Source organism: Heterodontus francisci, chromosome 17 (genome assembly GCF_036365525.1).
Source record: "Heterodontus francisci isolate sHetFra1 chromosome 17, sHetFra1.hap1, whole genome shotgun sequence".
NCBI lineage: Eukaryota > Metazoa > Chordata > Chondrichthyes > Heterodontiformes > Heterodontidae > Heterodontus > Heterodontus francisci.
Window position 1 is genome coordinate 36,049,599 of NC_090387.1, and position 14,502 is coordinate 36,064,100.

The 14,502-nt window shown below is 40.5% G+C and overlaps 1 protein-coding gene across 2 annotated transcripts in view; it reads left to right on the forward strand.

The window, feature by feature from the left end:
- The window catches only part of spire2 (spire-type actin nucleation factor 2), a 95,436-nt gene that overhangs the window by 44,754 nt on the left and 36,180 nt on the right, over positions 1 to 14,502 (forward strand). For both annotated transcript variants that reach the window (XM_068049273.1, XM_068049274.1), the window contains exon 4: positions 13,930 to 14,007. In XM_068049273.1, the coding sequence (XP_067905374.1) occupies positions 13,930 to 14,007 (78 nt within the window). The remainder of the gene's footprint in view (positions 1 to 13,929; positions 14,008 to 14,502) is intronic.

Genomic DNA, 14,502 nt, shown 5'->3' on the forward strand with positions numbered 1-14,502 from the left:
GTATACAAAATTATGAGGGGCATAGATAGGTCAGATAGGAAGAAATGTTTTCCCTTAGCGGAGGTGTCAATAACCAGGGGACATAGATTTAAGGTAAAGAGCAGGAGGTTTAGAGGTGATTTGAGGAAAAACATTTTCACCCAGAGAGTGGTTGGAATCTGGAACACACTACCTGAAGAGATGGTAGAGGCAGGAACCCTCACAACATTGAAGAAGTATTTAGATGAACACTTGAAACGCCATAGCATACAAAGCTACGGGCCAAGTGTTGGAAAATGGGATTAGAATAGATAGGTGCTTGATGGCCGGCACGGACACGATGGGGTGAAGGGCCTGTTTCTGTGCTGCATAATTATGACTCTAAGCTGGGCTTGTTCTCCTTGGAGCAAAGGAGTTTGAGGGGAGATTTGATCGAGATGTAGAAGATTCTGATAGGTTTGGATAGGGTAGACAAAGAAAAGCTGTTCCCATTTGCTGAACTTACAAGGGCTGGGGGACACAGATTTAAGGTTTTGGGCAAGAGATGCCGGGGGAGGGGGTGGGGGGGAGCGGTGGTGGGTGGGTGTGAGGAAGAACATTTTTACACAGCAAGTGGTAATGACCTGGAACTTGCTGCCTATGAGGGTGGTAGAAGGGGGGACGATCAATGATTTCAAAAGGAAATCGAATGGGCACATGAGGGAAATAAATTTACAGGGCTATGGGGATAAAGTCAGGGAATGGGACTGAATGGATTGCTCTGCAGGGAGCTGGCATAGACTCAATGGGTCGAATGGCCTCTTCTGTGTCATTATGACTCTATGCAAGCTCTTATTTTGAAGATACTGACTCAGTCTGGCTACTGGGTTTCTTGGTGTTCGAATGGTACTTTTCATTCAAGCTCATTAGCCTATGGGTGAATCTACTCCATTATGGGATTGGTCTTTGTGGCAGAACTACTTCACATTGTTACGACCTTAGTAGAGAGTGTTAACTTTACAACGAGAGATATGAACTTCCCAGACCGATTTAAAGAATTACACAAGATTTCACATTTTAAGACTTTTACTATAACAACTAAACTAAAAATCAACATTATATGAACATTATCTCAACAGTACTTAATAGTTAACTAATACACTAAATTACAGGGAAAGGTGTTCTCCATTAACATATTCACACATTCGAAAACTTTTATATGTTACACAGTGTTTTCAGCAAAAAGATATCCTTGCAGTTAAAAGTCCCAAACTCCTCCCAGTTGCAATGGGTTGAATCTCCCAGTGTCTTTCTCAAAGCCAACATCCTCTTTGCTCACTGCTTCTGAGCACGTTCAACTGGTCTTCTGTTTATAAGACAATCTTTAGTGACCGTGCTGTCCTTTCTCCTCCGCAAACCACAAGCCTTCGAATTGGGTTTAAATCTTAGCAGCCTTTCGCTGTATCAGATGTCGGAGAGCAACTGTCTCTGTGTGTGTCTCTCTCACTCACTCACTCACTCACTCACACACTCACACACTCACACACTCACACACTCACACACTCACACGATTTACATTAAATACTACTTCCCCAGTAGTACTCTTGTACTGCAGACTTTCTGTGCAGACTACAGAGCTCTCGTATATTTGCTATCAGGATAATCATATCATCCTTATGACTGACCGAAAGAGAGCGGTTAGCATTCTGTCAGTCAGATCTGAGAGGTGAAGAATAGTATTGTAATCAACTAGACTAGAGCCTGTGACACACGTTACAGTCCCTTTAAAGAAGTAGGCTAACTATCAGAGGGCCCTTTAAAAGTCAAATGCCTAACTGGGAATTATAAATAACAGAATTTTTTTAGATTTCTGCCTAAGATTCTCTTTCCCTCCCCTTAAATAACAAGTGGCGATGAATTAATTGGAAGCCTTTCTTGAAGGAATTACTGGGGCAGACTAGGAGCTGAATTAAGGTTGATGGAGATGGTCATAAACTGATAGATGATTCAGCAGGAATGGTAATCAGCTCCCTCATGCTGTTTTGTTTAGCAAGCCTAAAAAGTCAAACACCTAAAGCCTTGCTATTTAAACAAAAACATTCATACATGTATGAACCATAACAAGGGCTGTTAATGTTAATCATGGTTTTCTGATTTAAAAAAAAAAGATTCCTGCTGGTGAGACTCCTTCATTTTTAATAATTTAAGAAAAGCTTTCCTTGAAAATAGAGCACATGTATTGCATCAAGTCACACGGTAAATGCAGTGGGATATATAATTTGACAATCGTTCTCCGTATTTGGTTTGATCAAGGAAGTTGCCTATATGGTGATGGAGCTGGTCAGGTCAGGGCATTGTTCTTTGAAGAGACTAGAGGGAGGCTTCACTTTGCCTTATATGAGGGTGATTAAGATTTATGTGGGAGCTACCTAGGTAAATGGGTTGACAGGAATGGTTCTAGACTGCCTGGCATTTCTTGAGTTCAAGGCGAAATGCAATAGGACCAGAAAGTGACCGACTCCTTTGACATTAATACTACTGCTATTAATCCGTTGTTACTCACCTGGCATAGCCTGAGAGATCTGGCCCACCTATTTGTCCCCACCCCACCGTGAGTATATAACATTCACCCAGTACCACCCACTGATGGGCATCATTAAGATTATCAGCTCAAGGCATGCTTTGAACACACATCCTGGCACTCCTTTGTGTAATATGCCGAATCCCTGGTCCTGTGTTCCACCTGCTTGCCTGTTTGTCCTGCCATGATCACACACATCAAACATACTTGAAATCTTGCAAGGAAGTGAAATGTTTGGCGGCTATCCAAAAATGTCAGACTTTATTCACAAAAGAGAATTGAACTGTGAAAATCATTTGAACTGGTAGCCATCTTGACTCCAATTTACTGCTCAAGCATTAGGACACGTCATATTCTGAGCAGATACCTAAAAATATCCATCATTGTATTTATAGTTCAACAGACAAAATAAACAGATCAAACCAGAACAGCAGGAACAAAATTAGGTACTGCCCTGCACAAATACTCTAGCTAATGCTCATGAGATGATGGAGCATTGTGTACCTATGACAGATTTCTAATTGTAATTTAGGGCTTGGCTATTTGATTTTGTTGCTGTTCCTGATCGTTATCTGGTGATACACTAGCACCAGTGGTGGATTTACTGTAATGTATGTAGCACGCCCATAAAACTATGTTGACTGCGTGCATTCTTTTCATTTCAATATCTATAAAAGGCACATGCCAGTTACACCTTAGTGGTTTCCTGCTTTGCATAATCAAAAGCTGATTTTATTGTGTTCATTCAGTCGTCATAACCAACCTGGCTGCCAAAGGCAACACCATTTGCATACCTGCCCAACATTTCTTGCATTTAGGTTGGCTTAAACATAATGCCACAATTTCCGCTTAGGGGCCCATTCTCTCACCTTTTGAGCGCATCAAACTTCAGTCTTTCAGCTCACCTGTTCAATAAAATCTCTCTGTAACAAGCTCTATTAATGTATACAGGGTCACACCTCTGAAAGCTGTTTATTTGTTGGAGGAGAGTTGGGGAGTATGGAGCATCTGCTAATAGGAATAGATAATCCAGAAACACAAGTTTCTGCAGATCAATAATGTAGATGTACTTACTGCTCTTGTAAATACCATTCACCATACTATTTTCTTACTAGTTTTATCTTAAATCCTGCCCAACTACTACCATCTTTTGCTATTTACCTGTGTGAGCTGTCAGCAAATGTTGCAATGGTCAAATATTAAACAAGAGTGCTACACAAAATGCTGACTTTTGATCAAAAATCATACATCAGTCTGATCAACTGATTTTTTTTAAATAAAAGGACTTTATTTTCAATGTTCAATTTAAGTGCAGAAACAAACCAGGAAGCAATACAGCAATGTAAAGGGTAGTCTACAGAAAGGATTAATTTTTGTGCTATTTAGCTTGCATTTATCTGACACCTATAATGTAGTAAATGTTTCAAGGCGCTTTGAGGAGGTGAAAACAGATGCTGAGCTGTGGCGGAAAAGTCGTTAGGGAAAGTTACTCTTTTCTGTGGTCACAGGATAGATTTTAAGGATGCTTTTTGAAAGCAAGACAGCAGTAAGAATTCTTGCGGTGTCAGTTCTAGAGTTTGGAGCCAAGACAGCTAAAGGCTCTTAGAAAAGAGGTGACAGTAAAAATGAAACATCTGATCTGAAAAGCTCTACAAACTTACTGGACATCTCTACATTACCCTTAATGCAAGTTTAAGTTATTCTCTACTCCCCCTCCCCACCTCCATTGCATCACCCTTATACACCCCTACCGAGGCATTGAATTTAATGTCGCCACAAAGATGCTGCATCTTTCATCACTGTACTTATATTGTTAGAGCAGCATTTATAATGTTTAAACAAATCTTGTGACTGTTTAACTTACAAGAAACCCAGTCGGCATTATAAGTGATTTATATTAGCAGATACAAGTAGAAGTCTAGCTGAACAAAATTACCTCAGTTGCATACAAACAGAAAGCATGATCAAATATTTCATTTGCCGAAACTCTGGGTGGTGCAGCATTGGTAGGGTGGGTGGGAAAGCTATAAACCGCATCGAATGTTTACTGAGTTAGTTACATTCCTGTGCACCCAGACCATTGGGCTGTTACGTATTATCCAACCCATAGGTGTAAGGTGGGGCTGTGCCAGGGTAGGTCAATATCACTGGAAACAAACAGAATTTGACTTTCATTTGTTGTACTGCTACTTGAACCAGCTGACAATAGAATAGCTTTAGAATGTTTTGATTACAGGTTACAGTGTTAACAATCAGTGGTATTTGGGTCAGTGAAACATTTTACACATTGCGCAAATAAAATTTCAGAAATGTTGGTTTACAAATTTCCCTGACGCCACAGGGTTTGGCATTAATCATCACACACATCGTGGTAAAAATGTTGGCTAGTTTCCCGAGCTCCACCCTGCACAAACCCCAACACACTGAACCTGTCATTTCCTGGTTCCTATCCCGTACCTTTGAGTGTCAGCTGTGGCTCAGTTTGTAGCAATCTCCCCTGAGTCGCAAGGTTCTGGGTTCAAGTCCCACTCCAAGGCTTTAGCACAAAAATCCACACTGACACTCCAGCGCAGTACTGAGGGAGTTCTGGACTGTTGGAGGTGCCGTCTTTTGAATGAGGTGTTAAACCAAGTCCCCAACTGCCTGCTTGGTTGGATGTAAATGAACCCATGGAACTATTTCAAAGTTATCCCCAGTATCCTGGCCAATATTTAGCCCTCAGTCAACATAACAAACACAATTATCGGGTCATTATCACACTGCTGTTGTTGGGATTTCGCTGTGCTCACATTGGCTGCCACTTTTCCTACATTACAACAGTGACTACACTCCAAAAGTACTTAGTTAGCTGTAAGGCGCTTTGAGATGTCCAGTGATCGTGAAAGGTGCTATGTAAATCCAAGTCTTCCTTCCTCCTTCCCTTGTCACACAGCACCCTTCACTAACATCTATTGGCTCCCTCATTTCCTAAGGCATTGATCTTTGAATTTCCCATTCTTGTTTACAAATCCCTTCATGATCTTGCCATAAGCTATGTCACTGTGACCTTGCTCAGGTTTGCATTCTACGTCGCCCTCTCCCTGCTGCCTTACTGTGTGCCACACTCCTCTCTCCAATCCACAACCTGTAGCAGAACTTTTAATCATCGCACACCTGCATCTACAATTCTCTCACTAAACCACTCTGCTTTACTAAATCTCCTCCTCCCCACTTTCAAAAACATCCCCAAAAACTCTTTCCCTAAGGTGGGGTTGGTGAACAACTCAAGGCTGCTTTCAGGTTAATGTAAATTTCAATCACATCTCCGAAATTTTTTCCTAACTCCTGCTCTATGTTCATTCCACTTCCCTCTCCGACCGCACCCTTTGTGAATTACCTTGGGATAGTTTGCTACATTAAAGCCACTAAAAAGAGTAAGTTTCTATGAGAGCGTTAGTCTCTAATATAGGAAAGCAGTGTTGCCATTATGTCTAAACTGACATCCATACTCTTGAGCCCTCCTGCAAACAGGGGATGGGACAGCGGGACCAGATTTTTCAGGCTTGTTTTGTAGAAAGGTGGGAAAGCTGTCTGCTGACTGATTTGTTACTGCAGTTTCTGATTTCTAGATGCACCAAGAAACTCAACGTGTGACATTGTACCAAGTTGAGAGGGAATATCCACAGGAAGATAATCCGGTTTAGTGGAAGATGCAAAGTAGCAGATATAAGGAGCTGGATTTTGCTGTAGAAGTAACAGTGATGCCAGGAGTGCTCAGTGTTATTTGTATGGAGATCGGACAGCAATGTCCAGTGACTGCACATGCGCAGTTAAACGTGGACATTCATAAGTTGAGGTCCAAGCTGCCTTGTTTCTCCAAAAGCTGAGTGATCATGGTATCTTGCCATCTGACTCACCATTCAAATACATTGAATGATGTGAAATTGCAGCATTTACTTAGATACAGACTAAACTCGCCAGAAAAAGTTGGGGCTTGTCTATTCCAGTGTAAGTGCCCTTTTAATGTTGTGTTAAGCTTTAATTACTGCCAAACAACCTCACTTAACTTTAACAACTTTAATATTCCTTCAGGTTTTAAGTATTGGAGAGTTAAAAAATGAAAAAGTTGTAATTATTTTTCTTTACTTTTTCTTTCTGTCTCTTAATTCTCTCAATCCCACCTTTCTTTCCCTCTTTTTAGTTCGCTCTCTGTACCTGATTTGGCATTGAATTCAATATTCTAACTTACTCTTCCTGGTATAGACTCTGCACTGCTCATTAACGATTCTTCAGTCTGATTGGCTAAGGAGTTACACAATTGCTTGCCCTGTTCACATAGGCCCCTGATCCCCTGTAAAGGACTTGGTGCTGTTTTGGATTTCTAAATCTCACTAAGTTTCAGTGCAAAATCCCATAGAAAGTCTGCGGGTAAGTGCAAGTGTAATAAGCATTAAAAATATCAAAGAAATCATTAATCCTAACAAGAAATCCACCTATATTAGCTTAATCTGTCCTGCACACAGTCAGTCTGACATTACAGTTCAACTACATTCCATTCTGCAACTGGATTTCCCTAGAGATATTATGCAACCTATGATTTTAGTTTGCAGCCTGTGATATTGAAGGGACTGCTATTTCTCTGCCCAGAAAAATCTCACCTGCTGCTGTTGAAATATAAATAAATAACGTCAGGTGTATGCAGCCCAACTTTGAAATCTCCACTACCTAAATCAAGTCAGATTGCAGAACTGTAAAGTGGACAATCAGTTAGTGTTTAGTCTACTAACTAGCAGTTCATTTCTGGTCTGTGAGGCACAGCAGAGACTCCCAACCCTTGGAAGTGGTGCTGGAAAGGGACACGCATCCAGTGCTGGAGGACCACATTATGGAACATCCTTTAATTTTTTGTGCACATTCATCACATGACCAAACTGATTGTACATGCTTTATATATAAAACTTGCACTGAAATTCTACAGATTACAGGCATTTATTTCTCCCTTTCCACACCCTAAATATTTAATGGGAAAAATGAGGTAAAAGGTTTTAAATATAGAAATTCCTGGGCTGGTGATTGTGTAAGCAACATTTACATGCACAGTGGTGGGGAGGTGGGGGGTAGAGGTGAATATGTGCCAAATTCCACTCCTGGACATTTTAATTCCAGCTGGGGAATGAGGAGGTGAGGGAGCAGTGGTGTGTGGGCTTAGCTATTATCATAGAAGTGTCTTGGGGTGGAGTTTCTAGGCTACCCCAGGAAATTCTCCCCTTGCATCCTTGAACAAGCAGAGCTTGCATCAATTGAAACTTCACATAAGCCCTTTTGAGGTTTTGCAAAGACCCAACACCTTCGCTAGAGTAGGGTAATTGTTCCTGGGGGAAGAGTGGGGTTAGGGGGTAGGGAGATGTAGGTGGTGTCGATTATCTTCTCTAGCTGAAGTGGCATCAGTGGCCCAGAGAAGGACTGTACTCTGCCTTAGAGGTACGGATTGGCTCAGGCTGGAGTGACCACTGCTGATGCACACATTCAGGTATTTGTGGCCTACCTGGACTGTAGAAGCTACCCTGTTCCCAGAGCTTGGGACAGAATCTCCAGATTTATCTGAGGGCAGGTTCAGCCCAGTCACGCTGATGCTGATCGAACGGGCCTCTCAGAAACTTCCGGCACAGAGAGTTTACTCGTTTCACTGAGTGAGTTATACGATTCGTACGATATGTATTTCTGTAGAAATTTGCTGATCCTGCCTTTCAACCTATTGCCCTTATATTGGTACTTTTCAGAGTTATGAAAGATGCTGTTAACACTCCATCCTGCTCCTCCTAGCTCCACAGAAATGTAACTTTTAAAAGGTTTGTGGGCATTTCTTGAGCAGCATCCAGTGGTCACTTTAAGGATAAAAGCAAAATACTGCAGATGCTGGAACTCTGAAATAAAAACAAGAAATGCTCAGCAGGTCTGGCAGCATCTGTGGAGAGAGAAGCAGAGTTAACATTTCAGGTCAGTGACCCTTCATCAGAACAGGCATTGTAGAACACCTATGGTCACCTAAAGACCCCTAAAAGGCACCTGCTTCCAATGATGACCAGTGCTCTTGCAGGGCAGATCAGTTACAGGAGTTCCTGACCCAAAATCCATCCCCCGTCGTTAATTTTACCCTTTAAAAAATGTGTGGAACAAAGTTGAATTTCTCTCCCACAAAAACTGACATAACCTTAGGAAAGCATCTTTTTAAGTAATTGTCTACCATCTGCTCAATTTGAAAAGTAGTGTAACTGTCTATTGACAGTGATAAAAGCTTTTGTCCTCAAGTACATCCATTGAGAGGGCCATCTTTGGGAGCCATTGAAAGAAACCTGGGGCCGGGCAAGTGTTTCATATGGATCTGTATTGGTGTGAGATTCATGTAAAGTTACTAACCCTAAATGAGTTTACTGTAGTGAATTTCAGGTTTATAAATAAAGTGCTCTGTTGAAACTCCTGCATCTAATAATCAAGTGAAATAGTAAAAACGAACAGAAGAGCTTTCAAAAATCCTGCCGTGATGCCTGTTTGCTTAAGAAAAGTGTAGACTCACTGACTCCATGTTGCAGGAGCCAATTAGAATGGAACACAAATCTGGCACATGTTATAGGGTACAGCAGGCATTGGACTGGGATAAACAAGCTTTACATTATTTTCTGCTTTTAGGATTGTCAATAAGCTGCTCAGTAGCTGCAGCATAAGGTCCTGTGACTTTGCCAGTTATGTTGCAGTATTTTGTCTGTGGCCATCTTTAATTTTCTCTCGCATTAACTGTTCTATGATATGGACTGGTAAATGTTTTCTGGGATTCGCACTTAAAAATCAGATTTTCTACTTACTGTGTGATGTGGGTAGTAAAATCTCTAATAGTGCAGGAAAATTACATTACACAAGCAGAAAATCAAAACGAGTTGCAAGCAGATGATTTTTCAATAATCCAGCAGTAATCATGTTGCTCTTTTTGCATGAACATCCTTGCAAATTGTAAGCATGGAACACATCAGTAGTCAGGATCCACACGAGCACCAACAACTGTTACATTAAAAAACCCCACAGTAATTACAGATAGAGGATAGTTTCTAATCTGTAGACAAATTGCAGGATTCAGATGACTCTCATGAGCTGCTCAAGTGTTTCTGTCTCATCACCTGAACAACTCACTTTCAAAAGTTCTCAATTTAAAATACACTCATCAAGGGGTGACAATATATTTTTACCTACAGTTCACTTAGATTGCACTCAAGTGCTGTCTACCATTTGTCATTTAGCAAACAGTGGAATATAGAAACACCAGATGACAGATGAGTTGCTTTTTCTCTGGTTATTTACTACTTCTTAGGCATCTGCTATCTTGTATAACAGCACAAACATGATCTTCAGATAAGATGAAGTTTTATTATAATCAAGTTAGTGTCAACAGCTCCATCATCACTGTCTCATGTGACTGCCAGGATGGTAGAAGATGAACTTAAGAAAATTTCTGAAAATTATCTTGATCCTAAAGGTCAGAATAGTGATGAAGCTACTTTCTGTACATATAACATTTGTACATAGCCCAAGTCCATAATTTAAAGCTTGTACCCGATTTACAAATTATTAGGATTCAGGTACCGAGCTTTGGGTGGGCACCATATGGTGAGAGGGTACTGAATTTGTAGAGTGAACAGATTGCTTTTTTTTTTACAGGAAGTCTTGTATTATAGGTCTGATGTTAGGAAAACTCTTGCTTGGGTTCTTTTGAAACGGATAATGTTTTTCCTGATTCCTAGTGCAAAGAACAAAACCACAATATAAAAATAAAGAATAAAGTAAGAGTCCATTCATGGTCTTCAATGAAATATGAATGTTGAAGTAAATGTTATGCATCGGAAACATAGAACATAGAACATTACAGCGCAGTACAGGCCCTTCAGCCCTCGATGTTGCGCCGACCTGTGAAACCATCTGACCTACACTATTCCATTTTCATCCATATGTCTATCCAATGACCACTTAAATGCCCTTAAAGTTGGCGAGTCTACTACTGTTGCAGGCAGGGCGTTCCACGCCCCTACTACTCTCTGTGTAAAGAAACTACCTCTGACATCTGTCCTATATCTATCACCCCTCAACTTAAAGCTATGTCCCCTCGTGTTTGCCATCACCATCCGAGGAAAAAGGCTCTCACTGTCCACCCTGTCCAGCCCTCTGATTATCTTATATGTCTCTATTAAGTCACCTCTTCTCCTCCTTCTCTCTAACGAAAACAACCTCAAGTCCCTCAGCCTTTCCTCGTAAGACCTTCCCTCCATACCAGGCAACATCCTAGTAAATCTCCTCTGCACCTTTTCCAAAGCTTCCACATCCTTCCTATAATGCGGTGACCAGAACTGCACGCAATACTCCAGATGCGGCCGCACCAGAGTTCTGTACAGCTGCAGCATGACCTCGTGGCTCCTAAACTCGATCCCCCTACTAATAAAAGCTAACACACCATATGCCTTCTTAACAGCTCTGTTAACCTGGGTGGCAACTTTCAGGGATTTATGTACCTGGACACCAAGATCTCTCTGCTCATCTACACTACCAAGAATCTTCCCATTAGCCCAGTATTCTGCAATCCTGTTACTCCTTCCGAAGTGAATCACCTCACACTTTTCCGCATTAAACTCCATTTGCCATCTCTCAGCCCAGCTCTGCAGCCTATCTATGTCCTTCTGTAACCTACAACATCCTTCGGCACTATCCACAACTCCACCGACCTTCGTGTCATCCGCAAATTTACTAACCCACCCTTCTACACCCTCATCCAGGTCATTTATAAAAATGACAAACAGCAGTGGCCCCAAAACAGATCCTTGCGGTACACCACTAGAAACTATACTCCAGGATGAACATTTACCATCAACCACCACCCTCTGTCTTCTTTCAGCTAGCCAATTTCTGATCCAAAGCACTAATTCACCTTCAATCCCATACTTCTGTATTTTCTGCAATAGCCTACCGTGGGGAACTTTATCAAACGCCTTACTGAAATCCATATAGACTACATCCACGGCTTTGCCCTCATCCACCTGTTTGGTCACCTTGTCAAAAAACTCAATAAGGTTTGTGAGGCACGACCTACCCTTCACAAAACCGTGCTGACTATCTCTAATGAACTTATTCTTTTCAAGATGATTATAAATCCTATCTCTTATAACCTTTTCCAACATTTTACCCACAACCGAAGTAAGGCTCACAGGTCTATAATTACCAGGGCTGTCTCTACTCCCCTTCTTGAACAAGGGGACAACATTTGCTATCCTCCAGTCTTCCGGCACTATTCCTGTCGACAATGACGACATAAAGATCAAGGTCAAAGGCTCTGCAATCTCCTCCCTGGCTTCCCAGAGAATCCTAGGATAAATCCTATCTGGCCCAGGGGACTTATCTATTTTCACACTTTCCAAAATTGCTAACACCTCCTCCTTGTGAACCTCAATCCCATCTAGCCTAGTAGTCTGTATCTCAGTATTCTCCTCGACAACATTTTCTTTCTCCACTGTAAATACTAACGAAAACTATTCATTTAACACTTCCCCTGTCTCCTCCGATTCCACACACAACTTCCCACTACTATCCTTGATTGGCCCTAACCTATCTCTAGTCATTCTTTTATTCCTGATATACCTATAGAAAGCCTTAGGGTTTTCTTTGATCCTATCCACCAATGACTTCTCGTGTCCTCTCCTTGCTCTTCTTATCTCTCCCTTTAGATCCTTCCTGGCTAGCTTGTAACTCTCAAGCGCCCTAACTGAGCCTTCACATCTCATCCTAACATAAGCCTTCTTCTTCCTCTTGACAAGCTCTTCAACTTCTTTAGTAAACCACGGCTCCCTACATTTTTAAAGAGTCACTCTTTAACCAGCACAGTATGTGATCACGTGGTTTGGTTCTTTGGGTTTTACATTCCTTACTGCAATGAATTTGAAAGTCTTGTGTGTCTACAGTAAGGACTGGAGTATTTGAAAACATTTGCAAACTAAAATCAAATGCCAAAACATTTCTAGCTCTTCAAAATGTTGTCACTCATTATTAGCCTAACTGAAATATTTGTAAGTCACTATCAGGGGGAAAAATTCTGTATACCAAGAATGTTTTATATTAATTTAAAGCTTTAGATATAGATGATTATTTTTTGGAAGTCTTCAAGAAAACTCTTGCAATAATTTTTTTTCTACCAAGCTCTTTCAGTCTATCTTGTACAGAACAAAAATCCTTCTTGGTTATTTCTTCCAGTGAATAGTTTTGGCCAGTATACAAGATCTTAATGAACATTGTTTTTCAGTGAAGTAATGAGGAAGAATGGTATGTACCAGGTAAACTGGGGCATTGACAATGTTATTACTTTTTGTATAATAATTCCCACCTTTTTTACTGTTATAAGTGATTAGAAGAACTACATTCTTTAGAGGTAGGAATATAATGACTCAATCTAACCTGGAAATTACATCAGTAAATGGTACTAGTTTATTTAAAAATCCCACTTTATCATGTCTCATTTGGCGTTGTCGAGGACCATGTGCTAAGACCACTTTGGTTACATGTTGTTGTGATCTTACCAGGCTTTCTTTATATTAAAATAAAAACGATGATAATCTCACCATTATTTTCCTTGCCATAATTGTGAATGCTAAAAATAGACTTGCCATATTGAGTCTTTTATTTCTTGAGGAAAAACTCGAGGAAACTTGCTGAATTATTTTTGATTTTTCACGTACAGGAGCCACCCTGCTCCCGAGAGGTGTGAAGCAAACAAATCACAAGAGTAGAACCTGTAATCCTTTGAACTCTCCAGTAATGGAAGAAATTATAGAGGAACAGTTCTGCCTAACAGTATTAATGGGAGTAATGATTTTGGGAACTAAATTTTCATTCTCCTGACATTTTTCATTATCCTCTTGCCCATCTCTCTAGTGTTTAAAATTAGGGAAGTAAATATCCAGAGAATCCAGATTGGTTTAACCTTAATACTTACTGGACTTCAGCTCCTGTAGTCTGGAATGAAAGCCTTTCAGTCTCTATCAAATGTGGCATTGAGCTATCTTGGTAATCTGGATCTTTCATTTTGAAATTGGGGTTGATTTGTTAATTCGACCTGTTCAGGGGAGTGGGGGAACTGGTGTCAATTCAATTTTTTCAATTAAGACAAAACTGTCCAGCATCAAATGGAGATGCTTTGGAGAATTTAGGCAACCTGCCAATTAATTTTTTGTGTATTCACTGCATTTACATTTCCTTTGCAATGTAAGTGTATGTCTAATCCTATGAGTTAACCAACAGTCCAAAATCTATAGCACTGTGCTTCAATGTCCCTCTGAATTTCACCCTTCCGTTATGTCAGTTTTTTAACTCCTGCTGTTTTCCAGATGCTAAAGAAGATGCAGGTTGGAGAGCCACAGCAGGTTCCGCTAGTAGAATTGGACAACCTGAACCATACAGACTGGGTGAGAAATGTATATTTATGACTGGTAATGTGTACTTTCAAAAGAGACTTTCAAGAGGTTGATTTTTCATCTCATTTGATCAGAGTTTTCACATGAGGCATTGTCCTCTTGTGAACTACTTTGTAAGAATTCTCTATTGCATAGGAATCAAAAGCTTTCTGAAAGTTTATCTTGGATACAATAGTTCTCTGTTGCTAAACTTCCCTAGCAAAATCAGACAGATCCACATTTGAGTTACTGTGATCAAAGTTGCTCTTGCCCATCAGGCAGCCTCCTGTAATTTTGCCGTGCTTAAATCGTGTGTAATGGCCATTGGTAATAAAATCTGTCGGAAAAGCAGCTAAAGGAAGAAGTGTTTTATCATGCATACACAAAACACTTCTCTAAAAAGAAATAAAAATGGACTAGTACGTAAATCCTATTATGTTTTCGAAAGTTAATCCCATGATATCCTGAATTTCCAAAATTCAATCAGGGCTCGTGCAGGTTTACATT